Below are 27667 nucleotides of genomic sequence, written 5' to 3'. Positions count from 1 at the left end.
AAGGATCACAGGATATATAGGCCCAGGACATAGTTCCTTGACCTCACTGAGGAGCAGTGTATAGAGTGTTTCCACTTTGACAAAGCAGCCATTCAGCATGTCTGCCAAAAGTTGGAGCCCCTCCTCCATGCCTCACTTACAGGGGGAAACTCATGCCCATGCACCTCAAAGTCACCTCTGCACTAGCCTTTCTGACCACTGGCAGTTTCCAGACTGTCCTGGAAGTTAATTCATGAGTCAGTCAGTTATTCATCTTCTAGTGCATCATGCAGATCTTTCTCACACATACCATTGACTGTGTTGCATTCTCCCAGACCCAGCTGCAGAGACAACACACAATGATCCAATTCTATGAGGTTGCCCACTTCTCCTCTGTTCTTTGTGTGATTGTATGCACCAGTGGTATCCAAAAGAGAGAGAGCCCTCCTACCACAACAGAAAGGCCTCCCATGCAAGTACTGTGCAACACACAGGGGTAGATCACTGATGCCTTCCCACGTTTTTATGGATCCTGCCATGACTCATACATCCTGGAATGCTGGAGGATACATGACCATTTCAAGAGCAGAGAGATCACTAGCAGCTGACTTATAGGTCATAAGTGCACAGATGCCACTAGAACCCCAGACGTCTGTGTGCCAAAGCCTAGCTCACAGCAGCAATGTGCAGGGTGTTGGGACAGTATCAAATAACACATCCTGGGCTCCTTCTCACCCCATGTCCATTATTTCACTCTCTCCATCTCACACAGGTGATCAGAGCTACCCACAGAGGAGATGGCTAAAGACCCCATGATAAGGTAGAGAAGCACAACAACAGGACACACCACCAAATCAGGGCCATCACTGAATGCACCTTTCGACTGCTTTGGCCATGATTCATGTGCCTAGATAGATCCAGAGGAGAGCTACTCTACAAACCTGAAAAAGTCTGATATTCATGGCCTACTATATCCTGCACAACCTTGCACTAAAGCGCAAAGTACCACTCACTGAGGGACTGGAGCCACAAGATAGGGACACAGAGGTTAGGATCATGCACCACCAGCACCAGAGCATACACATCCACACAAGCAGGGCATTGCAGCATGGAACGAACTCATATACCATTCATTTCTGTGAAGATATATTTGCCATGTCATAACAAGTGAGGCATTTGTACAACAGTCGCCCATATCACCCAGCCACTGCCCATTCCCCATGCCATCAGTGAAAGCCCCCACCACTACCCATGCATGTCACCTATTACCATTCCACTATAGCATGCCCCTTCCCTTTCTTCTCTCTCCCCCAACACCATATGTTTTGCCCCAATAGCCAACCCATCCTCCTCCCAGCCTCACAAAACCATTATCTCCCTCCCCTACCTTACTATCGCCCATCTACTTCTTCCTCCTCCTCCTTCCCCTCCCACTTCCCTGCCTCCTTTCCTCTCCCTTAGACACACCCTGTCTGCTATGCTGCTGCAATAAATGCTTGGAATACCAATGGGGATAGTGGGGCACGACGCTGTGTCAGCTGCTGCTACATAGTGGGTGGTGGGTTATGTCTATGCCCTGAAATTCTTGGCACAGGCTCTGACGATATAGCAGTCACAGGCCTCCTGTTGGAAGCTCTGGGGCTTGTTGCTTTGCAGTCCACACTGGTATACGTGGTGGTGGAGGCTAGCTGATGGATGGATTAGGCTGGCTAATAGAATGTCTCTCCCATGCTTGGTTCATATGCTCCATCTTCTCAGAGTATTTTCATTCTGAAGATCATTGTTTGCATCACCTACACCATCAGATGGTTCAACTTGATTTTTTTGGTCCATTTGTGTCATTGCCAGTATTCTTTCCTGCATTTCCAGCTTACAGTCTCTCTGGGTCATTATGTCCCTGTTCTGAGCCAGAAGATCATGTGCACAGGTCACCTGTTTATGGCACCATCTGGGTACTGATGGGCTACACTACCACCTTCAGCTGGTAGCTCTGAATCTTCCACACAGTCAGTGAAGGTCATGGGCAATTCTATGTCTGCATAGTCATCACTGCTTGCCACGGATAGCTCATTGGTCTTCGGTTCCCTTTCCTCCTGGCTGACCACCAGATGTTTTTAGCCTTGTAATGGCTTCTTGTCTGTGAGCTCCATCCTTGCTTGGGATCAGTATCTTGGCCATTTACTGTAGGTAAGAGGAGTGTCATATTGATTTGGGTGTGGAATCACAACTTGTGAGCCCAATATGTACCTCTGGGAGAACTGCTGACACAGATATCTTGTTGCTCTTCCCCTACACGTGTATGTCCATATATCATGCAAAGCAACATCCTTTACTGTGCCTAAACCTCTCCTTGCCCTCCTTGATATATGCTAGCGCTAAGAGTATAGCAGGCCTGAGCTTGGCAGCATCATGACCTCTAACAGTGGCCACTGGATGGCATGAGTGCTTGCAAGGTGTTGTTTAACAGGAGTCTGTAGGATCTTGCAGTATCCCTGCCCTACCACATTAGGGGTTAGTGTGAGGGCACTGACAGTAAAACAATTTGGTGATGGTGGCACCTATCCAGGTTAGAAAACATGGGAAACCCACACCATTAGCTTCCTCCTACACAATAACTGAAATGCAATGACTGTGGAACATTTCCTTGACACATTGGCAGCTGCTGCAACATTGGTATGATGAACAGGGCTGGAAGGACAGGGATCTGGTTGCATCTGTAGCTATGTATGTAATGTTATACTTAAAACTACCCCCTGGCTGATGAGATGTGTCCAGGTCCCTAATCCCCAGCACTCCATCCTCATCTAGGATCTGGAGGACCTGATGCTCAACAGCACTCAGTTCTTTTGGCCTGGTTGGGAGCTGCCTCCTGCTTTCTGCTTGGCATTCCTGCGGCGTTCCCGCCACTTACGCTTCAAGTCTAACACATCTCTGTTGTTATAAAAGACACCAATCAGTTTGTGACAGATCCCAACCCATGTTTTATTTCGTACAGGAACTGAGACATTGTCCTGCCATACCAAAGAGATCCCTTTGGTGTTTTAGAACCTTGTTGACAAACATGTCTACTTTATCTATGGTAAAGTTACTCTTTTTTGGGCCATAACCTGTTGCTTAGGAGTCATTCTGAAGTTCTCTATAGCACCAGAATTGTACAATGGCAACTTAGACCTGTATATATGTGTCCGAACAACGTTGAGATGGGAAGGATGAACATGTTGACCATTCTAAACATGCTTGTTTCCAAACTCACCAGCAACTGCAAATGGGTCAAACCTCAAAACATGTATGAGATTGCCATTTTACAATTGGCATCTAAAAGTCCAAATAAGACATACATGGTTCACTTTGGACATTTTGACTCCAGTCTTTCTATTTGAAGCCACTAGGTTTTCACCGCCACTGGGTTTCCCCAATTAGCATTTTCAACACCAATCTGCTGATCTGGGGGCTGTGCACAGCTGATGGCTAACTGTTACCTAAAATCTACTTTAGATGGTTGCCAAGGGGGAAATGCTTTCCTCTACAGCAGGCTCTGTCCAGAGATTGAAAAATTAGCAGCACAGTTATGGATCAATGGATGTTGTTAAAGGTGAAGGCTGATCAAACTAACAGACCAGACTGTAGTTAGAATGGTATGTGCACAGGAGTTCAGGAAATAGAACATGAGATAATAGACAAAGTAGCAGGGAGTTTCTGGCTGTACAACACAAGAGAAAAAGATGATGAGTGAAAAGAATGAAGTAATGTCTTTTATGAAAGGGCTTTGTGTAGAAACAATATATAGGTAGCAGCATTATTAGTAAATGTTTGAGACAGTTCTCAGCCAATAATTTTGTATAAGCAGAACTCTACTCCTATGAGAGATTTTTAATTCTGTATACTCTATTGGTAAGTTAATAAATTGCTTTTCTCATACGTTACGTGGCCTTGGTCTTTTATCATTCCATTCTTTTCCCGGGATATGTATGAATATTGGGATGGTGGTAAAAAGACCTAAATCTTTATTACAAGATGGGCAGCATTATTCTGGGGAAGAGGCAGAAAGGGATATGTATGGGTTTTACTATTTGTACCCTTGAAGTGCTTTTATTTTCCCTCTGTCCCTTAAAAAACATACCAGGGAAGGGAGCACAGGATGTCTGGGAATACCACATCTGATTTCAGTACAACACAGTTTGCCAGTGTTGAAAGATGTGAGGCTTATGGGGGAGGAGGGGTAAGGGTGGTGCATGGGATTTGTAAATGGGGGTTGTCTATTTATAAAGCTTTATTAATAGTTACAGGATTGTTGTGATAGGGACAATACACCTTGTTTTTAATTGTACATGGTGAGGGGAGGTTTCTATTTGTAAAGCTATGTAAATAGTTGGCTTAACACCAACGCTATGTAAATAGTTGGCTTAACACCAAAGTAGTTTCACAGAGCTTATTGATCAAAATAAGACTTCATTGAATGAAGTTGTTTTAATTTAAATAAGGACTTCTGCATTACCGAAGAGACATGCAGTCAAAAATTCAGTTTATCATTGATTCTAATCCCTAAGATTTTCAGAGAATGTACAAAGATAATATGCATGCCTGTACTACAAAGTGGAGTAGGGAATTCTATGGCCAGGAACTCTGTAAATACTACAGCCCTGGCATTTTCAGCTTTGCGTTTCAATTTCTTGGACTGCAGCCAACTTGCAATTTTGTCTAATTTACTGTTGAGGGTTCTGATAGCCAATAGGTGAAATTGATCCAGAACACAGAGTATTTGAATATCATCTACATAAGTAAGAGAACACAGTTCCAAAGACTGAATTAATGTGCACAAAGATGTCAAGAAAATACTAAACAAGATAGGTGATAGTATAGAGCCTTGAGGCACTTCATACGAATTACAGCGTGAATGAGATGGGAATTTTTCCAAGAAACCACATTAGTTCTATTGGATAGGTATGAGTTAAACCATGTGACAGCAATTCCTGTAATACCAATCTCCTAGAGTCTGTCTAATAGAAAGCTGTGATCGACTAAATCAAAAGCTGCAGAGAGGTCCAGGGAGATTAAAATAGCATTTTTATGTTGATCTAGGTAGGTTTTTTATTAGTGAAAGAATGCCCGGAAGAGTAATAGTGTTGATGAAAACTGTTTGATATGGGTGAATGGAATTAGTATCATCCAGCAACTTGGTCAGTTGGTTTGCAATCACTTTCTCCATGATTTTCAATAAAAAAAGATGAATTGGCTATTGGTCAGTAATTGGATGCTTTGAGTCTGGGACAAATGTATGCTAATTTCCACACTTTAGAAATGGCACCTAGTTCACTTTCTTTGTCATAAACGTCTCATTCCCTCCAACTGCCTTGATATATATTTTTGTGTGAAAGGCAGTATGTCAAATTTTATGAAATAAAAGCTTACCATAGCAGTATTTTGCGATTATCCACTTATATCTCCTATATCGATTTTCACGTTTTTCACAGAGAACACAGTGAAGATGACACAAGAATATAGAATATTTAGATTTTTTACATCGTCTCAATATAGTCTTGAGACGATGTAAAAAATCCAAATATATTGTGTAGTTCAAAAGACTCGACATGGACGTGTTTCAGCCAACTGGCCTACCTCAGGAGTCTTTGCAGTCTTGTCTATGGAAAAACCATGTGTCTGTCGATATATTAGCAAATTTAAATTAATGCTCAAACAGTGTCTAGAAGGACCGGCAATATCAGGTTGCCTATCAATGCTCAGACCACACAGCTTCACAGAGTCGCCAGTAAAAAGTCGCCTCAGGGAGTTGCAATATGTCTATTTTATTTTTCACTTACACATGCAGCCCTGATCTTATAAAATATGTAAAAATGCTTTGTGGTTTTACTCCTGATATGAGAAGCAGAGCGATTTATATTGATGTTTTTCCACTTGTTTTATCACTTCTCCATGATACACAATACATTTTGACAAACTCCTGAGGCAGGTGCGATTGGTGCCGAAATACAGCCCTGTGTCGAGTCTACAAGGAGCTATTCCAGAATAAAATCTGTGTATTATGAGATATTCTTGTCTTTCTCGCATCTGGAAGTGCCTTTTTTCTACATTACTCTTTTTTATCTTTGCTGATACACACGTAGTGTTTACTGTTTCTCCATTTTGGTGGTTTGTTTCTTCCTTCTTGTAAAATATGTCCCATTTTCTGTACATGTTTGCTAACATATCTACATTAACACATCTATGGCCTATCCAAAATGGTGCTGTATTCATTTAGGGCTAGATTCTGTATATGGCACTGAAAAATCAGTGCTGAAAAATATTTGCACTAAGAACTATTCTATAAATGGCAGTCCAAGTTGGGTGCCTTATTCTATAAAACTGCTTGCAAATTCCAGGCAAGCCCCTGACCTGCCATGCCCCCTTTTCGGATCCACTCTGCATCTTTATAGCTTACTGACTGTACAGATGCATGCGTAAATTCTAATTATTGCCAATTAGCACTAATAATTGAATTTTAGTGCCCAATTATTGGCACTAATTGGCTCATTGTACAATTAAATTTGCACACACAATTTTGAGCTCCATGGTGCTGAATATATGTTAATTCAAATGTCATGGCAGGCATTTAATTAAACATTGTAATTGCTATATGTGGCCTATAATTTATAAAATAAACCCACCAATGCTTATAAATTTATCCATGGAATTTGTGTATGCCAAAGAGGAAGTGTAAATGTATGCACATAAATTCCCTGGGGTAATTTGCAAAATGGAAGTAAGCATATATTTTCATTTTGAACATTCACCATAGCTGCACAGGGAAAAAATTTGCATGCACCATTAATGCATCTGTGCATTTATAAATTTCCTTCTTAAATTGAAGATATACTTAGTTGTTGGAAATGGAGCTGGCTGCTAGCCTTTACTGCATGCTGCCAAAAGTGTGCATTATACCATTTTACTGCACAATACTGAGAAATAACAGGCAGGAAACAAAAAAGAAAAAAAAATGGAAAAAAAATCCCACTCACAAAATGAAAACAAAAATGAAGAAAATGAGGGGCCCTTTTATGCGCACCCAATGTACACCAATTCAGAGTTCCCACCCGGCTACCGCTTGGCCCGTGCAGTAATTTTATTTTTTACGCATGTCCACTATGTGCCCCAGAAAATATATTTCATTTTCTGGCTTGCGGTGAAAATTGGGTGGTAACTCCAGCTTGACGCGCTTAGGCGATTACCGCATGGTTAACGCAAGAGACCTTTCCGCTACGTCAATAGCTGGTGGTAAGGTCTCAGACCCAAAATGAACATGCACTAATTTTTATTTTGCTGCACGTCCATTTCGGCAAAAATGAAAAAAAAGGCATTTTTTATAGGCACGCTGAAAAATGGATCTGCATGCACCCAAAACCCGCGCTTACACTACCGCAGGCCATTTTTCAGCGCACCTTAGTAAAAGGATCCCTGAAATAGAAAATCCCTGCACTTGGTTGTAGTGAAGTTTTCCAAACTGCTGGTGATACAGGCTTTTCCCTGAATGAGAAAATGGTATAATCTTGTACCTTAGCTTCTGAGGTTGGTTCCAAAAAGCAGAGACGATTGCCAAGACCCTCTGCTGCCAGGCAGAACTTGCGCTGTTCCTTTTGGATTGTAGCCACAGTTTGTAGTACAACTTCATCATCCTGTGAAAAGGCAAAGGTATAAAATTTATCTTATGAAACAGTCCTTAACAATATATATATATATATTAACAATATATATATATATATATATATATATATATATATATATATATATATATATATATATATATATATATATTTGTAGGATGTAATGAATGCCAAACTGGTGCAAAGTCAATGGGTACTATTCTTTATATACTTTGCACCAGATTTCAAAAGTAAGGTATGTATGTGCCTTTCCTTTGAAATTGTCATGGTTGCAAAGTATTCTCCCCCAATTCCTTCACTCAGGGGGTCTTTTACTAAAGATTAGCTTGAGTTATCCGCAGCAGGTCCCATAGAACTAAAACGGGCTCTGCTGCAGGTAACTCGAGCTAATCTTTCGTAAAAGACCCCCTCAGTTTCTCTGTCCTCAGTTCCATCTTTTCATCCCCCATAAATTCTTCAAGTCACCTCATTCTTCTTCAGTCACTTTCTTATCATATTCACTCCACCTACATTCCCCAAGTCACTTTCTCCATTCCCTTCATTCACCCTCCTAGTCAGTGCAGGAGCAGGAAAAAATGGCAGCAGCAACACAATAGCTTAAGCTTCCTCTTCCTCTTCTACTGCCTGAGGACTGGAGTGTCCTTACGTTTTAAACTGCAATACTCAAGCCCCAGGAATCAGATGCAGTGGAGAAGGAGGGGACCTGCCACTTTCCTCTACTAGCTCCGGATTAACAGGGACTCGGATGAGTCATGTGCTGGGGGAGAGATAAAGCAATATTACCTTCACTGCCATCACCCAGCCCCAGGAATTTTGCATCAGTTCTATGGGGAGAACACGATTCTATGCAACCCTTACTGCAACTGCAGGAAACCAGGAACCCTGCACATAACAAAAATACCTCTTCTAATTTAAAAACCTAAAATAATATGAAGTCAGCAATTCACAACCTTACAGCTGCATGGAAGGATGTGAAAGTCACAACTGTAGCTAACTGCTAGAAAAAGTTATTTCTTGACACAGATTGTGAATATGTCTTTGAAGATTTTGAGGCATTGTATGCTGCGACAGGGAGGGGAGAATGATGTAACTTTAGATGATATTCAATATTGGATGAAAGTGATGTGGATCCAGGTTACCAAATGCTCTCGATTGAGGAGATTGCACAGGTAGTGTGTGCAGGAGACAAAGAAGAAGAGGATTCAGATGAAGAGGCAGATGAACCGGTGATGAAACCCAAGATGTCTCATGTTCCCGAATGTATTGATACTCTTATCACTTACACTGATGTATATGACAATTCTGAGGTTAAGCATTACTATGAACATTTGTGAGGTTTAAGAGGAATCCTGTTCAGAAGGAATGGATCCTCAGAAGCTTAGCGGAGATTGGGTGGCAGAGCCAGTGGGGGCGGGGCTGGTGGTTGGGAGGCGGGGCTAGTGCTGGGCAGACTTCTACGGTCTGTGCCTTGAAAATGGCAGATACTAATCAAGGTCAGGTATACACAAAAAGTAGCATATATGAGTTATCTTGTTGGGCAGACTGGATGGACCATGCAGGTCTTTCTCTGTTGTCATCTACTATGTTAAGATAAATTATGATCTGGCGGCAGCATAAAAGTGGGAAGTAGCTGACGGTTGATACTTTCTTTCATCCTGTAATGCCTGTGGAAACATTGTCAAGTGAGCATAATGAGGCAAATACCTCATCTAGCTCAGAATAATGTTTCTTGCTGTATACCGCCTTGAGTAAATTCCTTCAAAAAAGTGGTAAATAAATCCAAATAAATAAATATGGAGGCCATGTTAGAAAACGTGTATGGTATTTGCATGTGTAAAAAGCTAATATGCACATGTAAATGGGCATACGTTTGTAAATAGTGATATTAGAAAAATATGTATATATCCACAGCATATCCAAAGTTCATAAGAACATAAGAATAGCCATACTGGGGCAGACAGATGGTCCATCTAGCCCAGTATCCTGCTTCCAAAAGTGGCCAATCAAGGTCACAAGTATCTGGCAGAATCCCAAATAGTAGCAAGATTTCTTTTTACCAATCCTAGGAACAGCAGTGGCTTCCCCCATTTCTATCTCATTAGCAGATTATGGACTTTTCCTCCAGGAACTTGTTCCAGTTCTGAGAATGTCAGCATAGTGTGGGTAGACTTAAAAAATTTGCATGTACTTCTCATTGTACATGGGCATTATATATATTTCAAAAAAATGCCCTGTTGGTATTTACTTTGCCCTGCTCCTGTGGAATTCTTTACCCAGTGCTCTGAGAAGAAGTGAGCTATCAAGACTCCATTTCATTCAAGACCTATTTGTTGTTCCAGGCCTAACCTGAGTTGTAGGATTTCCCTGTGTCTGTTGGGATCTACTGCATGGAGCACTGAACTCTCCCCCCAACCCTCAACACCCTTTTTTCCTAACCTTTAGCTTTGCACTTTTATATAAACCACTTTGACGTATTCTGATCAAAAAGTGGTACCTGAATAAACCAAACTAAATGAAACCTCCTCCAATTCACCTATAAGGTTTCCTAAACAAGTAAGATTTAAGCTTTTATCAAAAGGTCATCTAATCGGTTTCTAATCTAATTTCATACAGTAAAAATTCCATGTCAAAGCTGCTTGATATGCAAAAATCTGAACAAATTCACTTTTATATCTAATTCCTTCACATCAGGGAAATGTAATATCAGATATTTCCCCTACTGTAAGTGTCTGGAGCAGTTTGAGAAGATTATTCTCTTGATCTCTGGTAGCATTGTGATGGGGTGGCACAGGATGGCAAGTACCACCTCCAAAAAATGATTTGCCATCCCAGTTTCAACATGAGTGAATTTTGGGGCAAAAGAAGCAGAACAGGGTGTCTCACTCCTTGCCACAGTATATTGTCTCTTTCTTCCCTAGTCTCTGCCTTCTCTTCCTCCATTCTCATGGGTTAAGCATCTCCCCCACCCCCTTGCAAGGTCCTGCATTTCTCCCTCTGTCTCTCCCCCATGCAGTCTGCTCTCTCTCTCTCTCTCTCTCTCTCTCTCTCTCTTCCTTCCCTCTTTCCCCCTGGCAGTTCTCCAATCTTCTTGTCTTCCTGTGGATCACCAGCAGCATCATTGATACTGGCTGCCTCCAGCCAGACCCAGAGGCCTTCTCTCTGCTGTTTCCCGCCTCCTCTGATGCAACCTCCTGTTTCTGCATATGTAGGAAGCAGCAGAGGGAAGGCCTCTGGGGCCAGCTGGAAGCAGCCTGCCATCTGTGCTGATCTGCCAGCGACCCAAGGGAAGGTTGGAGCACCACCAGGAAGAAAAGGGGAGGGAGATAGATGGCAGACCACATAGGGAGGGGGGAATGGAAGAACAGCAAGAGATGCCACACCTATGAGTAGGGGTAGGAAAGGAGGGGAAAGAGATGCCAGACCATGGGGAGGGGGTGAGATTCTGCACCTGGGGAGAGGGAAAATAGAGATGAGGAGGGTGATGAAGAGAGGGGGAGAGATGCTAGATCCATGGGAAGGAGGGGGAGAGAGATGCTGGGATAATGGGAGGTGATTAGAGGGAAACAGAGAGACTGAACAGAGGAGAGTGGGAGATATGCTGGGCCCACATCGAGAGAGAGATACTGAGACTACAGGGAGGGGGCAGGGGAGAGAATGGGAGAAATGCTAGCCCTGGTTATGAGGGGTGCAAAAGAAGGGAAAGAGGGAGGAAGAAGATGGACACAAGACTGGAGAAGCACACACAGTGGTGATGCTGGACAACAGGAGGAGGGATGGGAAAATGGAGGACAGATGCTGAATAGGGGGGATAGGGACACAGATGAGGATAGATAGGGATGCAGAGGGAATGATGGTGCATATGAGGATAGAAAAATATCATAAAAACATAAGAATAGCCATACTGAGTCAGACCAGTACCCCGTTTCCAACAGTGGCCAATCCAGGTCACAAGTACCTGGCAGAAACTCAGATAGTAGCAAGATTCCATGCTACCAATCTCAGGGCAAGCAGTGAACAGAAGACCCTGGAAGGAGTAGAAGATGGATTGTACTTGGGGGGGGGGGGAGAAGGGGAAACGAGCAGAAGATTACCAGGACTCAGGGAGGAGGTAGGTGAGCAGAACAGAAGATGACTAGGACTTAGGGGTCCTTTTTCTAAGCCATGGTAAAACGTGGCCTCTGGTAGTGTGGGCATGTGTTTTTGGCACACGCTGGCCATTTTTTACTGCACTTGGGAAAAAAGGCTTTTTTTTCCAATGGGTGCAGTAAATGGCCATGCACTAGAATTAAAGGTAGTGCACAGCTATTTAATGTCTGAGCCCTTGCTGCCACCCATTGACCTAGCGGTAAGGGCTCACGCAGTACTCATGAGCATGCGCCAATATGGCCACACTGATGATTACTGCCAGGAATGCCCTCTGTGGTCAAAAATGGAAAAAATAGTTTCTACTGTAGGAAACAGCGTGCGCCAACTTCAATATTACCGCTGTGTGGGTGCACTACTTCGGTGGTACTGTTGATTTGGTGCATGCTACACACACAGTAGCCCTACCACACTTTGTAAAAAGACCACTTAGTGATTGAGTGGGAGAGTGTTATGGAGCAGAGCAGAGAATTATAGAGGTGTCTTATATTGCTATTTAAAAGATGAGGGAAAGGGGTGTGTGATGTGGTGGTGAGCCTGATACATGGAACTGTCATTTTGGCTTGCCCTCCTGTTGCCACCTCAAATATTTCTGTCTACAGACACCACTGATTGTAACATATTCTATGCTGGGTATCCTATGGCTAACCGTAATCCCTTCAGAATGCAGCAGTTTGGATGCTTAGTAAGGCTTGACGGTTTGATCATAACCCCACTATTTGTTCATTATTATTGATTCCCTGTTTCTTATAGAACTGAGTATAACATTCCGATGTTTGTTCAAAAGGTTTTGCATGACATTTTGTCTTCAGTATTGCTGGTGCCTTATCTCCCTGGAAAGTCGCTCAGGTCAGCTTTAGCTCACAAGTTAACCATCCCCCTCTGTTGAAAGTTCATTTTGAAATCTAAACAGGTTAGTGGATTGTTTTTGGTTTTTTTTGGGGGGTGGGGGGGTTGGCTGCTCCCAGTATTATGAAATGGTCTGCCCATGGGTATCTGGGCAGAACTGTCATTTAAAAACATTCAACATTCTTTTGAAGACATACTTATTTTACATTGCTTTCAAAGTGCAGGGATGAAAGGCAAGTCCTGGAGAGCCCACTTTGTGTTGCTGGATGAATATGCTGTCATAGCTGTCCTATACATGATTGGAGTTCTGGTCTTCCTTTTTATAACTTATGTTATTTAGCAGTGTACACCGCCGTGGCCTATTTTCAGAATTGGAGATATATGGCTCCTTTTACAATGCTGCACTAGCGATTCCAGCGCTGCAAATGCACCGAAGCCCATAGGAATTGAATGGGCTTTGCCGCATTTGCTGTGCCAGAATCGTTAGCAAGACTTTGTAGAAGGAGCCCAAAGTAAATCTCAAATAAATGATAAATGAAAGTAGTTGACTGACAGAGAGGAGCCTGGTCCTGAAATACCCTAATATTCTACACGCAACCAGTGTAATTTCAATAAATGTGAAGTAACCTTCTCAAATGTACTAGCATATTATAAGTATAGCTGGGCACAACCTATATACAGGATTGCAGTAGCTTGAGTCAAAATATACACTTGCATTACAATTTTAAACTGATCACACTGAAAATATCTGATCCTACAGAGTAGTCCCCATCCCCTAAAAAAAAAGAGCTGATTTGATTCTCCATTGAAAGTGATGGATCTAAATAAACTCCTAGTATCTTTAAGGAATTCTCAAAAGAAAGACAAAGATTACCAATATTTAGTCCTCTTCCTAACCCTTCAATATGGTATCCACCCAACCAAAGAACTATAGTTTTCACCTTATTCAGCCTAAAAAGATGTAAAGAAACCAATTTCTTTACTGCATTAAAGCATTTTTAAGCAATGGTGGAACAATTGAATATATTGGCAGTCAATAGAATAACGCCTATGTTTACCAATGTGCGCTATGGGCACATTAGCTTTTTTAATGTATGTAAATGGTTTATGCGCATTAAACGCTAACACCCCATAGAAATGTATAGGTGCGTTAGCATTTAATGCGCCTTAAATTTAAGGGTGCATTAGAAATGCTAACGCACCTTGGTAAACATACCCTTAAGTAAAGTAATGTCATCTGCGTAACTATAGTCATGAATGTTCAGATTTGCTAGTACTCTTCTCAAAGATCTTATATAGATATTAAATAAGATTGGTGGTAGTGGGAAACCCTGTGAGACACCACAATCCTTATGCTATGGTTTAGATAATCTGCCCTTCTCTATAGACTCTGTTACAGTGGGGGAAATAAGTATTTGATCCCTTGCTGATTTTGTAAGTTTGCCCACTGACAAAGACATGAGCAGCCCATAATTGAAGGGTAGGTTATTGGTAACAGTGAGAGATAGCACATCACAAATTAAATCCGGAAAATCACATTGTGGAAAGTATATGAATTTATTTGCATTCTGCAGAGGGAAATAAGTATTTAATCCCTCTGGCAAACAAGACCTAATACTTGGTGGCAAAACCCTTGTTGGCAAGCACAGCGGTCAGACGTCTTCTGTAGTTGATGATGAGGTTTGCACACATGTCAGGAGGAATTTTGGTCCACTCCTCTTTGCAGATCATCTCTAAATCATTAAGAGTTCTGGGCTGTCGCTTGGCAACTCGCAGCTTCAGCTCCCTCCATAAGTTTTCAATGGGATTAAGGTCTGGTGACTGGCTAGGCCACTCCATGACCCTAATGTGCTTCTTCCTGAGCCACTCCTTTGTTGCCTTGGCTGTATGTTTTGGGTCATTGTCGTGCTGGAAGACCCAGCCACGACCCATTTTTAAGGCCCTGGCGGAGGGAAGGAGGTTGTCACTCAGAATTGTACGGTACATGGCCCCATCCATTCTCCCATTGATGCGGTGAAGTAGTCCTGTGCCCTTAGCAGAGAAACACCCCCAAAACATAACATTTCCACCTCCATGCTTGACAGTGGGGACGGTGTTCTTTGGGTCATAGGCAGCATTTCTCTTCCTCCAAACACGGCGAGTTGAGTTCATGCCAAAGAGCTCAATTTTTGTCTCATCTGACCACAGCACCTTCTCCCAATCACTCTCGGCATCATCCAGGTGTTCACTGGCAAACTTCAGACGGGCCGTCACATGTGCCTTCCGGAGCAGGGGGACCTTGCGGGCACTGCAGGATTGCAATCCGTTATGTCGTAATGTGTTACCAATGGTTTTCGTGGTGACAGTGGTCCCAGCTGCCTTGAGATCATTGACAAGTTCCCCCCTTGTAGTTGTAGGCTGATTTCTAACCTTCCTCATGATCAAGGATACCCCACGAGGTGAGATTTTGCGTGGAGCCCCAGATCTTTGTCGATTGACAGTCATTTTGTACTTCTTCCATTTTCTTACTATGGCACCAACAGTTGTCTCCTTCTCGCCCAGCGTCTTACTGATGGTTTTGTAGCCCATTCCAGCCTTGTGCAGGTGTATGATCTTGTCCCTGACATCCTTAGACAGCTCCTTGCTCTTGGCCATTTTGTAGAGGTTAGAGTCTGACTGATTCACTGAGTCTGTGGACAGGTGTCTTTCATACAGGTGACCATTGCCGACAGCTGTCTGTCATGCAGGTAACGAGTTGATTTGGAGCATCTACCTGGTCTGTAGGGGCCAGATCTCTTACTGGTTGGTGGGGGATCAAATACTTATTTCCCTCTGCAGAATGCAAATAAATTCATATACTTTCCACAATGTGATTTTCCGGATTTAATTTGTGATGTGCTATCTCTCACTGTTACCAATAACCTACCCTTCAATTATGGGCTGCTCATGTCTTTGTCAGTGGGCAAACTTACAAAATCAGCAAGGGATCAAATACTTATTTCCCCCACTGTATATACAAAACATTCAAACCAATCTAATACCATGCCTGTTATCCCAATCTTGCTTAGTATGTTCAGCGATAATAAATGATGTACAAGATCAAAGGCCAATGTTAAATCAAATTGTAAAATGATTGCCTGGCAGCCCTTTGGTCAGTAAAATAGCAAGTAATGTCTCAGCTTGAAAATAACTATGAAAGCCCGACTGTGAAAAATCCAAAATATCATGCTTCTCTAGATAGTAGTTTAGCTACATAACCTTCTAATATTTTTATGAGTAGTCGAATATTTGCAATAATTGGATAAAACACTACAATCTGTGAGTGTTTGTATAAAGGGTTGGGTGCCATTTTTCTTGTATTAGCATCCCTTGGACTAAGTGGGAGAACTAACCGTATGCTGAAGAAGATTATGGATTTTCTTTTTCTTTATTAGCATTTTACATTTTAAGAACCAAGTAAACACTTGTACAGAAAAGTGATACTACCCAATTAACATAACAACAAAAAAACAGAACATATCAAGAAGATAAATCAGTTAAGGAAGTTACACTCAAGTCCACATAATTAATGGATCCAAGAGTTCATATGGACAACCTTTTTAACAAGAAAATGAAAAACAATGTACAGGATGATACACATCTAATGTAATACGCAATTATAGAGCAAAATTGCAAGAATTATACCTAGACCCCCGCAACCTATTTGGTTGCAAGAAAATCAGTGAGATGAGAAGGTTCAAAAAACACATATTTGATATCTAACACATTTACAAGAATAATGCAAAAAAAAAAGGTAGCGCCAATCTGAAGTACTCCTGGTTTAAGAAATAGAAACGGGTGACATCGCTTCTGAGTACCTCTTGAGACATCCGGAAAAATCTGAATTTTAAGGCCAAAAAAAATCTTATCTTTATTTTTGAAAAACATTTTTAACAACCAGTTCTTATCTGGAGCCAAGGCAACAGTAGTCAACAAGGTTGAAGCCACTGCTGCTTCAGAATCAGAAGACTCTAAGGCCCAGATGCACAAAGGTCCCGTTAAGAGTTTGTCTGTATTTCCAAACCGGTAAAAAGTTACCGATTTGGAAATACAGAGGGATTCACAAAGAGAATCGCATGCAAATGAGCTGCTCATTGCTTTTGCGACACAGCTCATTTGCATGTGATATGGAGGAAGCCAGTCAGTGAGCTGAGCATGCGCAGAACAGTCAATTGCTATGCGTGGCTGCTCTGTGCATGCTACAGACAGTTCTCATACACGTGGACAAGCTGAATGTATGAAAGCAGTAGATGTAGTCCTTTTTTTGCAAGCACAAAAGCGCCTTTTTTGGGGGGGCGCAGCATGTAAGCAGCAGCGGGTGGGACAGCGCTGGCTAATTTGCAGTGACTCAGCGGCTGACGAGCAGACCTGTGTTGGGGCTCCCTGCCTCCCCGCTGCTGGGAAAAAGTGAGAAAAGTATAGAATATTCTCTCTGCTGCTCTTGGCTGTCATTTTCTGTGAGGAATCAGCATCAGGGCTTGGTTCCACCCTCAGCCGTTCCTGCTGCTTCCTTCTGTTAGCCAGCTGACATCCTAGAGCGCCCTATCTCCCTGGACTCTCATTGGCTAGCTGCTGTCCCAACTCCTCCCTGCAGGGCTTCCCTGATGACATCACTCTAGAGCTGTAAGCTGATTAGATCCGAACTTCCTGGTGTCCCCCTCCAGTAGTGAGTGGTGGGACATCCCAGGCTGACACTGTCCAATTGGTTTAGCCCCTCTCTGTTGTACTTCTGGCATGAGGGATGCTGTTTTGGTAAGTCACGATTACTTTTATGCTTTACATTTTGGCACTGCAATATTTCTTTTACGAGCACTACTGAAGTTTGCACTATTTGTAATTGTAGTACTGCCCCCCCCCCCCCCCCCCCCCCCCCATTTCTTGCCAGTAAAATGTCATTTGAAAGAGAAGCATGGTACGGCTTTCATAAACGTAAAGAAGCTGTGTGTAAGCTGGTGTACTTTTTTTTTTGTGCTTCATCTTCCCTGCCTTGTTTCTCCCCTTCTCCTACTTGCAACAATGAACAACTGACTCCAGACCTCCCGTTAAAATTCCATGGTAAAGGTAGGGACTGCTTTTGTGAAAGGGGTCAGAAATGGCTGTGCATTGCTTGCATACACATTATAATGCTAATTAGCTCATTATAATAGCTATTAGATCATTTTCACTCCATTTTCATTAGCTGCTACCATGACAGGAAAATGGCTTGGAGAACCCTTTCATGCATGTCTCGTATTACTAGCGCGCTAAACCGGCTAGAACTAGTTTAAAAACCACGTTGCTGGCTCATTAGGTTTAGTGCATCTGGCTCTAAAATAGCTGTTACATCAAGAGGTAAACTATTCTGGTCCAAATTCTGCTGACCCTCCACAGGTTTAGATGGAAGATAGTAGATTTGAGAAAAAGGAGGAATAGTTTCCTCAGGCACACCAAATATTTCTTTAATATATCTTCTCATCATTTCCCTAGGAGTAACGCGATCTTCCCTGGTGGTCTAGTGATGTCGGGGCGCTGCTCTCCATCCTCCTGTATGCAGCCTGACGGTCTCGGCGAGATTCAAAATGGCCACCAAGACTTCAATTCTCGGCGGCCATTTTGAATCTCGCCGAGACAGTCAGGCAGCAATGCATACAGGAGAATGGAGAGCAGCGCCCCAACGTCACTAGACCACCAGGGAAGATCGCGTGAGTAAGGGGAGAGGTGGTGACAGGGCCGGGGCGGGGGGAGGAGGTAACCCTGAGGGCGATCCCGAACTTGGAGGGAGGGATTCGGACAAGACGCACCGGAGCACCTAGGTTTTAGAGGAGGGAAAAAGCAAAATTTTTTTTTCCTATTTCCCTCCTCTAAAACCTAGGTGCGTCTTATGGTCCGAAAAATACGGTACTTCTACTCGTGTACAATTTGTAGTCCATGATACTACCGAGTTAAATGAATGCTTCATGTCCTATAATGTAAAAGAATGGGGTTGCAGAAATTCAGAATTTCCTTCCTAGAACTGGTTAACTTGGCAGCTATCCGGCTCTAACTGTTAAGCCTCTCCATTTGAGGCATGTGCTTGCAGGGTCCTCCTGCTCACTCACAAAATATTACTACCACCACACCCACAGATAGGCTCTGCGCTTCTCTGCTACTTCTGGAAAAGTGAAATGGTAGGGGGCAGAGGACAAGGGTAAGAAAAGAAGGAAATTGGGGGGAGGGGAAAGGGGAATTCCCGGTAGGAGGGCCCACAAATATATCTTTGCCTAGGGCCCAATATAGTGTTAATCCAGCCCTGAAGACAATAAAGTTGAGATCCTGCAGCAACAAGAAATTCTGCATCTATAAAATTGCAGTAAGATCTGAGCTTAGTTTATTATTCAGGATATTCTGACTTTTGTTTCTAACATACCTTGCCCTTGATACAGATTTGGATTTTAGAACTAACGGTGCGCAGACCACAACTTTTCATGTCATGTCATTTCCCCTGTTGTTTATGGGAATTTAGGGGGAGAGGGACATTTTGGCATGTTATCATTATGGGAGCAATGTTGTTAAGAGCATGCATTCTTTTCAGACAGTGCATACATGCACAAGCTACTGCCTATGCACAAATAGTGCATGCATGTGTGCACTGTCCAAAAAGAGTGTGCATTATTTCTGAAAAAGTGTGCCCTCTTTCAAAAGAGCGTGTGCTATTAATGACACAAAAAACCCTAACACTTTGTGTTTTTCCTGTCACTTTCATTTGAAAACAACTTGAAATGACATGGAAAATGTCATTAACATTGTCCATGTTGTTTCAAACAAATCATATACCCATTTCCACCTAAGCTCAAGGCACGTTATAATCAGACACCCGAGTTATTTTCCTGTTCAGCTAGCCTTACAATCTTAAGCTATACCTAAGGTGGTGGAAGGAGAAGTGACTTCCCCAAGGTCACGAAAGGGGAATCGGTAGGAGAAACCGAATTTGAACTCTGATATTCCTGCTCTAAGCACTAGACTACTGCTCATTTGGTGCTGTTGCTGGAATTAGAATCAGAATTATAGAGGGATGAATGCAGCTAACACAGGGTAGTGGGATTTAAATAAAGAGACATTTCCATCTCTTCCCAGTCCAGTGATCTTATTTCTGCTCCCTCTGAAGTGATAAAATGATGGTATATTCCTTCTGCATTAGAGACGAGCTATCTGCGAGAAATTCCAGGCAGCTCACAGCAAATGAATCCCTTAGATGACAGAAGAGATATCTATTGAAAATCCATCCTGCAGCACCTGACAAATCTCTTCAGGTTCTATTAATAGTACTGGGGTTTCCACTGTCAGCTGTGGTACTCTGCTGGGCTATATCTAGATCTGAAATCTGAAATATCATTGGTATTTTATAGCACATTACTGATGAGTCATGCTACAGGGATAACCACAAAAGACAGAAAAGCAAAATTTGAGCCATGGCTGAGCTCCCTGATATTAAATAACATTTACGTCATTTAACATTACTTATGCCAGATAATACAAGGACAAGGACAATTCACTTCTTCAAAATGAAAAAAAAAAAACAATGTTAGAGCACCCCAGCTCTACTGTTGCAGGCTCTGTTGAAGATATTATTCAAACTACGGTATTCTCCCCCTTTTCATCTGTTCCATGATGTTTTAGTTCTTTCATTATTCCAATTTATCAAACGCCACACCCTCTGCCTCTTCAACAACTATTTTAACAGGAAAAGAATTTGTTTGATAAAGGCATACAATCAGCATTAGGCAGTGAAAGAAGTTCCTTGAGGTATTTACGAAATACAGTCTCTGGAGAAAGTAAATGAGTAAAAGGAAAATTAATTATAAGAAGATTCCTAAACCTATATGAATTTTCCAAGGTCTCACATTGCTTATGCAAGGCAAAAGCCCTGTAGCATATAGCATACCAACTTTGGGCTCCAGAGACTTTAAATGTTTGTACATATGAATCAAATCTGGAATCAGTATGTTGAATCTTAACAATACTTAATTAGTGTGAAACACCATTTTTGTCTTGAAGTATGAACATAGACATTTTGTCAAAAATGGACAGAGCTTGTGACATATTTTACAACAGCAGAGCTGTATACAGAACCATATTGCAAAACTGACCTATCAATGCCCCCCCCCCCCCCCCAACAAAGATGGGAGGGGATTGAAATCCAGAAATAGCATAAAGGTTACCTATTCTGCAGAAAATGCCCCACATGGGCAAACACCTGTATGCCCTGTCCCCAACATAAGGTGTAAATGTCATCCTCGAGGTCCCCTTGGTGCGGAAGGTGGCTGTGTAGTGCCTGCACGAGAAAACATCTAGCAGGGCCTCTGCCAGCAGCACAAAATGTGGAGTGCAATTCGTATTGCAGTATATATATTGTGCAATACGTAATGTCCCCCTTGCAGAGGAAAATGTCTAGTTTCACAGATGGCCCCTCCTGGCAAACACCTGTCCAGCCCTGTGCCCATGGGTCACCACACCCAATATATACAGTGCCCAGTACAGTGCCCTCACGCAGTGTTGTTCAAAGTACTTAAGTAAAAGTAAAAATAAATGTATATTTTAATACTAAAGTAAAAAGTACAGTGAAGAACACATTTAAAAAAATTACTTAAGTCAAAATAAAAAAGTTATTTCCTAATAATACTTTTTGAGTAAAAAGTAAAAGTCCCGCAACTACAATGAATGCAGTTATTGTTAACATTTTTATCCTAACAACTTTATTGCTCTACAATTCAATCCACTTTGTTTTTAATTAAACTAAATTTTTGAAAATGACTGCCACTCATGTGAGTGTTCTTATGAGTCATTGATCCAGCACAGCTAAAAAGATTCAACAACTGCACTAGCAGAAAGTGGATTGTTCAGTCTGATAAAAAGTTCCTTCAAATCAGGCCAAATTGCAATATTACTGATATCTTCTCACTGGGTCTGCAGGTTATGAACAAGGGAATCTCTGAAACACTTGACTTCCATATAGCCAAGAATTCTTTATCATTATTATTGTCATTATCATCTGCATTAGAAATAATGCTGTCTTCATCTTTATCTTCATTATCATCAACATGCTGTCCAATTACAAAGAAGGCTTTTGCAAAGTTGGAATCATTGTTTGTTGTTGTTCTAACAATTTTTCATCTAATGGCAAACTCTAAATATTTTTGAGAATTGAAGCAAGAATGTCAGATATATAGGAACCCTTCAGTCTTAAGGCCAGACAAGCAGACTTCCTCCCTACAGACTCTTATGAATCCAGTAGACTGTTACCTCAATGTAAAAGTTCCCATGGGATGATGAACAGCCTATTGTGGTAGAGACATATGTCTGTTAACTAAGAATTGCTACCTGCTTCGGCTTCATCTCCACTTTAAAGTGATCCAACTCATCACTATTCTGTTTGGCTGGAGGCCACTAACCAGTTCAACAAACACAGACAACTCCACTGTTCTTATAGGCTACATTCACTGAACAGCAAAATTAAAAGTGAGACGATCCATTGTTTGCATGACAAGGTTTGTAATAGCAAAATCTTGTTTCCAGTTTTGCTCTTTCATTTGGTTTACTGAGGAATCGTCATTTACATTCCCTTCCGCTTTTACTTTTTACTTTAAGCATCAGATATAATTGAGTAAAAGTAGTAAAATTAGCAAAATTATTACTTCAGTAAAAGTAACAAATGTTATCCTGTAGTTTTTTACAGGTAAAAGTAACAAAACTTAACAGGTTACATTTACTTAGTTACTATACAATGCTACCCTCATGTGCAAGTGGAAGATGAAGGTCAAGATGGAGAGAAACATTTCCGATAAGGAAAGTGACTGTCATGCTCTCCTGGTCATCTGAAATGAGCACTGGCTCTTCTGTGAAGGCAGGCACAGGGTACCTCAGGCACCAGAAAGAAGAGTTTGGGAGAAGATTCAGATGCTCACCTGGCAAGGTGAGCAATAACACTCGGCAGGAACCCCCACACCCATCTCAGAACTGCGCATGCTACATAGATACCACTAGAGAATACACATGTACCCTGATGCCCGTAGCTTTGGTCACATCACAGTGGCAGAGTACACAGTACAGCATGTCAGTGCATGCATGTTGCCTAGCACAGCTCCTATGTGCAAGAAGACAACCCCTGCTCCCCCCCCCCCCCCAAAGGGGCATAGCCAGACCTCAAGGTGGGAGGCTGCCAGAGCCCCAAGTGGGGGAGCGCATTTTGGTCTGCCGCCCTGCCGCTCCCCACCCACTGTTGCCGCTATATAACATATCTTGGCTGGTGGGGGGTCCCCAACCCCTGCCAGCTGAAACCTTCGTCCAGCACTGGTCTCTGCCCCTGCCAGCTGAAGCCTTCGTCCAGCACTGGTCTCTGGCGCACTGGTTGTAATGAAATTGAGCATGCAATCATCCCAGAAGAGGAAAGGGAGGGAGAGGAGGACAAAAATCAAGAAGCAGTTTGAATGCTAGAGGGTAGGAGGTAAGTGGTGCAATGTGGTGACTGGTGGGAGGGGGTATGGGGTAATGCTTGAGAGAGGGTAAAAGGGGCCCTTTGGGGTGGAAGGGGTTCTTACAGGTGGGACGGAAGGTTAGAGACTGGAAGTCTGTTTGGAGGGTGTCACAGTTGTGGCCGTGACCCCTCTTTTGACTCACCTTTTCTGCCGGTCAGCTCATGAGCTGGCTTCTTTTCTGCATGGTTGTGTTTGTCCTGTGTGTTCCTAGCCTTACTTTGGTGTTGAGTGTAGGATTTCTACTTCCTGTGTGTTCCAAGCCTCACTTCGTTGTTCAGTGTGTATTTCCTGTTTTTGTCCTGTAGGGTTTCCACTTCCTCTGTGTTTCAAGTCTCACTTTGGGTTCTGTGTATTTCCTGTCTCTGTCCTGTTATAAGGAAGTGGTTCACCTGCATTCAGGGCCTTTGCAACGCCAAAGGTCCCCAGGTTAGTCATAAGTACATAAGTAATGCCACACTGGGAAAAGACCAAGGGTCCATCGAGCCCAGCATCCTGTCCACGACAGCGGCCAATCCAGGCCAAGGGCACCTGGCAAGCTTCCCAAACATACAAACATTCCACACATGTTATTCCTGGAATCTTGGATCTTTCCAAGTCCGTTTAGTAGCGGTTTATGGACTTGTCCTTTAGGAAACCGTCCAACCCCTTTTTAAACTCTGCTAAGCTAACCGCCTTCACCACTTTCTCCGGCAACGAATTCCAGAGTTTAATTACACGTTGGGTGAAGAAAAATTTTCTCCGATTTGTTTTAAATTTACTACACTGTAGTTTCATCGCATGCCCCCTAGTCCTAGTATTTTTGGAAAGCGTGAACAGAAGCTTCACATCCACCTGTTCCACTCCACTCATTATTTTATATACCTCTATCATGTCTCCCCTCAGCCGTCTCTTCTCCAAGCTGTATAGCCCTAGCCTCCTTAGTCTTTCTTCATAGGGAAGTCGTCCCATCCCCACTATCATTTTAGTCGCCCTTCGCTGTACCTTTTCCAATTCTACTATATCTTTCTTGAGATGCGGCGACCAGAATTGAACACAATACTCAAGGTGCGGTCGCACCATGGAGCGATACAACGGCATTATAACATCCTCACACCTGTTTTCCATACCTTTCCTAATAATACCCAACATTCTATTCGCTTTCTTAGCCGCAGCAGCACACTGAGCAGAAGGTTTCAGTGTGTTATCGACGACGACACCCAGATCCCTTTCTTGGTCCGTAACTCCTAACGTGGAACCTTGCATGACGTAGCTATAATTCGGGTTCTTTTTTCCCACATGCATCACCTTGCACTTGCTCACATTAAACATCATCTGCCATTTAGCCGCCCAGTCTCCCAGTCTCGTAAGGTCCTCTTGTAATTTTTCACAATCCTGTCGTGATTTAACGACTTTGAATAACTTTGTGTCATCAGCAAATTTAATTACCTCGCTAGTTACTCCCATCTCTAAATCATTTATAAATATATTTATAAATATATTAAAAAGCAGTCTGTGTACTTGTGAGCACTTCTGCCTAGATCCTTGCTGCCTTGTTCTTGTCTGTGTGTCTGTGGGCACTTCTGTGTCTTGTCTTCTTATTGTGGTGCCTGTGTGCACCTCTGCCTTTAGCTTTTGTTCTGTTGTTTGTTTGTTTGTCTGTCTGTCTGTGTGCTTTGTGTCCAGCCTAGTCTGCCTTGCTTGTTCTAGTCCCTTCTACCTTAGCTTCAGCCTTAGTTCTGTTGTTTGTCTCTGTGGGTTAGCTTTGGTTCTGTTCCTGCTTGTCTGTCTTTACCCTGGTAGTGTTTAGCTCCAGTCCCTTTCCTGCTTGCCTCTGCCTTGCAAGCCTTCAGCTTTGGTTCTGTCCCTACTTGTCTGTCTTTACCCTCGTAGTCTTTAGCTTCAGTTCCCTTCCTGCTTGCCTCAGCCTTGCAAGCCTTCAGCTTTGGATCTGTCCCTGCTTGTCTGTCTTTACCTTGTTTGTCCCTGGCTTCAGTCCTACCCTGCTTATGTTTGCCTTGTCTGAGTATCCTTAATCCCGTTTCTGCCAAGCTTATTTGTAAACCCTGAATCCTGCCTGAGTATCCTGAATCCCATTCTAGTCAAACCAAGCTTGTTCCAGTCCAGTCAAGCCAAGTCTGTTCCAGCATTTGGTTCCAGCCCAGTCAAGCCAAGCTGTTCCAGTATCTGACTCTAGCCAAGCCAAGTGCATCCTGAATCCTGCCCAGTCTTGCTTAGGGGGTTTTGCCTCCTGCTGACACTTGATGACAGTAGACCAAGGGCTCACGTTGTTCAGAGTTCACGCCTGGTTTCCCAAAGCCTGGGAACGTGACAGAGGGGGTGAGGAGGGAGAGAGAAGGATTTGGGGTGGAGAGGGTTCTTAACATGCAGTGGGATGGAGAGGTTTCAGATGATTTTTGAGAGGCCATAGTGGATACACAGGGGTGGTGGTAGAACTGGTATAGAGAGGAAGGGCATAGGGAAAGGGCAATTGGATGTGGGAAAGCCTATGTATATTGAAGTGGGAATAAAAAGTACCTTCACAGAAAGTTCATTCTTTGCAGCGTTACATTACTTTACATTGGATTTCTAAACCACCTGACCCATAAGTTTCTAGGTGGCTTACAATAAAATATAAAGCAAAAAAAATTATACCATAAAATTAAAAACAAAATTAACTAACAAATCTTTTAAAAGGAATAGTCTTCAGAAGTTTCCAAAAACTATCGTAACTATTCAAATCTTCCAATTTTAAAGAAAGTGAGTTCCAAATATTAGGAGCTTGAGACATCATCTACTTCTTAAAAAAGCAAAATCTTTTCATGCCCTTAGGAAAGGGAACTGCAAAAGGGGAAGAATAATATGATCTTCTACTGTTCCTGAAGTCTTTAAACTCCACTTGCTCTATTAAGTAGCTTGGACAGTCTCCAGTTAAAATTTTAAACAAAATGTATGCAAATTTAAATAAAATTCTAGCTTCTATTGGCAACCACTGCAATTGTAATAGAACTGAGTAATATGGTCATGTGAAAATTAGTCTCACCGCTGTATTTTGTACAGATCTCCTATATAATAATTTGTCAATCTGCGTCCCTGAATGGCTGGCTAGCTGGGTTCGTAATCGTATGCAAATGAGCTACTACGTAATCGGCTCGCCTCCAGCCTTCCTTTGCTTCTCAGTGTCCCGCAGTCGCGGAAAGAGGAAATTACATCAGATGAGGGCGGGACACAGAGAGAGAAGGAAAGAGAAGGCTGGAGGCAAGCTGAGCTGAGCCTGCTGCTTTCACTGACGCCGCTGCGACTTCAGGTAAAATAAAAGTTTTAAAGGAAGGGCAGCAGGAAGGAACGGAGGGCTGTTGTGGGGGAAGAGGGTGGGCAGGTGAGGGCTGGGATTGAACTGGAACTCAGGTGCTTAAAAGGGGGACAGGCGGGGGTTGGGCCGAGTCACTGGACGGGAGGGGAGGGGAGAATCACTGGATATGGATGGGAGGGGATAGCAGGGCAGTGGAGAATTGCTGGACATGGCGGGGAGGGCAGAGGAGAGATGAGAAATCACTTAGACGATAGCCTTCCTAGGGCCTGTTTCATTTTTGGAGAAATGGGCTTTTTTTGCTTGTTGAAATCTAAGCAATTGACATTTAGGAGCACCCAACAATCCAGCATAGATAAAACAAAAGACTGCATCAGCAACCTAAATTGAGAAACCTCAAAAAAATCTCCTAATATATCTCAAATTCCATAATATACAAAAAGAACTCTTTAATAAAAATGAAATTTGAATATAGACACCTAGTAATTTAACAACCTTCTTTAGGGGGTATGATGTACCACCAACCATCATATGGGTCTCTATAAGATCAGATTTTTAATCCAATAATAAAAATTTGGTGTTCTCTGCATTAAGTTTAAGCTTATAATTCGTCATCCAGGATCCAATAACCTCTAAACAATTATTAACCATTATTGACACCTGTTGTAAGGAAGAGTTAACTGATATTAAAACTGATATGTCGTCCGCATAACTATAACTAGTATAGCCAGTTTGAGAAAATTTGAATTCTAATGTACACAAAAAAAAATACAACGTTGGAGCGGAGAACCGTGCGGAACTCCACAAGGATTGCTTCATCTCTCAGAAAGTTCATTTCCTTTCCTAACTCTATAAGATCTAACTTTCAGAAAGCCACTGAACCAATTCAGTACAGTACCAGTAATTCCATTATTACTCAATTCAGAATGTAAGATGTCATGTTCTACTAAATCGAATGCTGAGAATAAATCAAATTGTAAGAAAAGTGCTTTCCCATTATTACTCAGAATATATCATGCTTTATTAAGTATCAAAGTTAACACAGTTTCAGTACTAAAGCTAAATCTAAACCCTGATTGGGAGAAATGCAGACTGTTATATGTATCCAAATAATCATTCAATTGAGCACAAACTAGACTCTCCATTAACTTTGTAAAAAGAGGTAGTGAAGCCTATAATTAGTAACCAAACACCGTGATTCCTTTACATCCTTAACAATAGGTGTTTTGATAATTTCTCCAGTTGAG

At 42.4% G+C, this 27667-nt stretch overlaps 1 protein-coding gene across 1 annotated transcript in view; it reads right to left on the bottom strand.

The window, feature by feature from the left end:
• The window catches only part of RYR3 (ryanodine receptor 3), a 743078-nt gene that overhangs the window by 689306 nt on the left and 26105 nt on the right, over window positions 1-27667 (bottom strand). The window contains 1 exon segment of the mRNA XM_030213678.1: window positions 7527-7646. Coding sequence (XP_030069538.1) covers window positions 7527-7646 — 120 coding nt within the window.

Source organism: Microcaecilia unicolor, chromosome 9 (assembly GCF_901765095.1).
Source record: "Microcaecilia unicolor chromosome 9, aMicUni1.1, whole genome shotgun sequence".
In the NCBI taxonomy this organism is placed as follows: Eukaryota; Metazoa; Chordata; class Amphibia; order Gymnophiona; family Siphonopidae; genus Microcaecilia; species Microcaecilia unicolor.
Note: the sequence above shows the minus strand (reverse complement) of the source record. Positions and strands in the feature narration are given on the sequence as shown.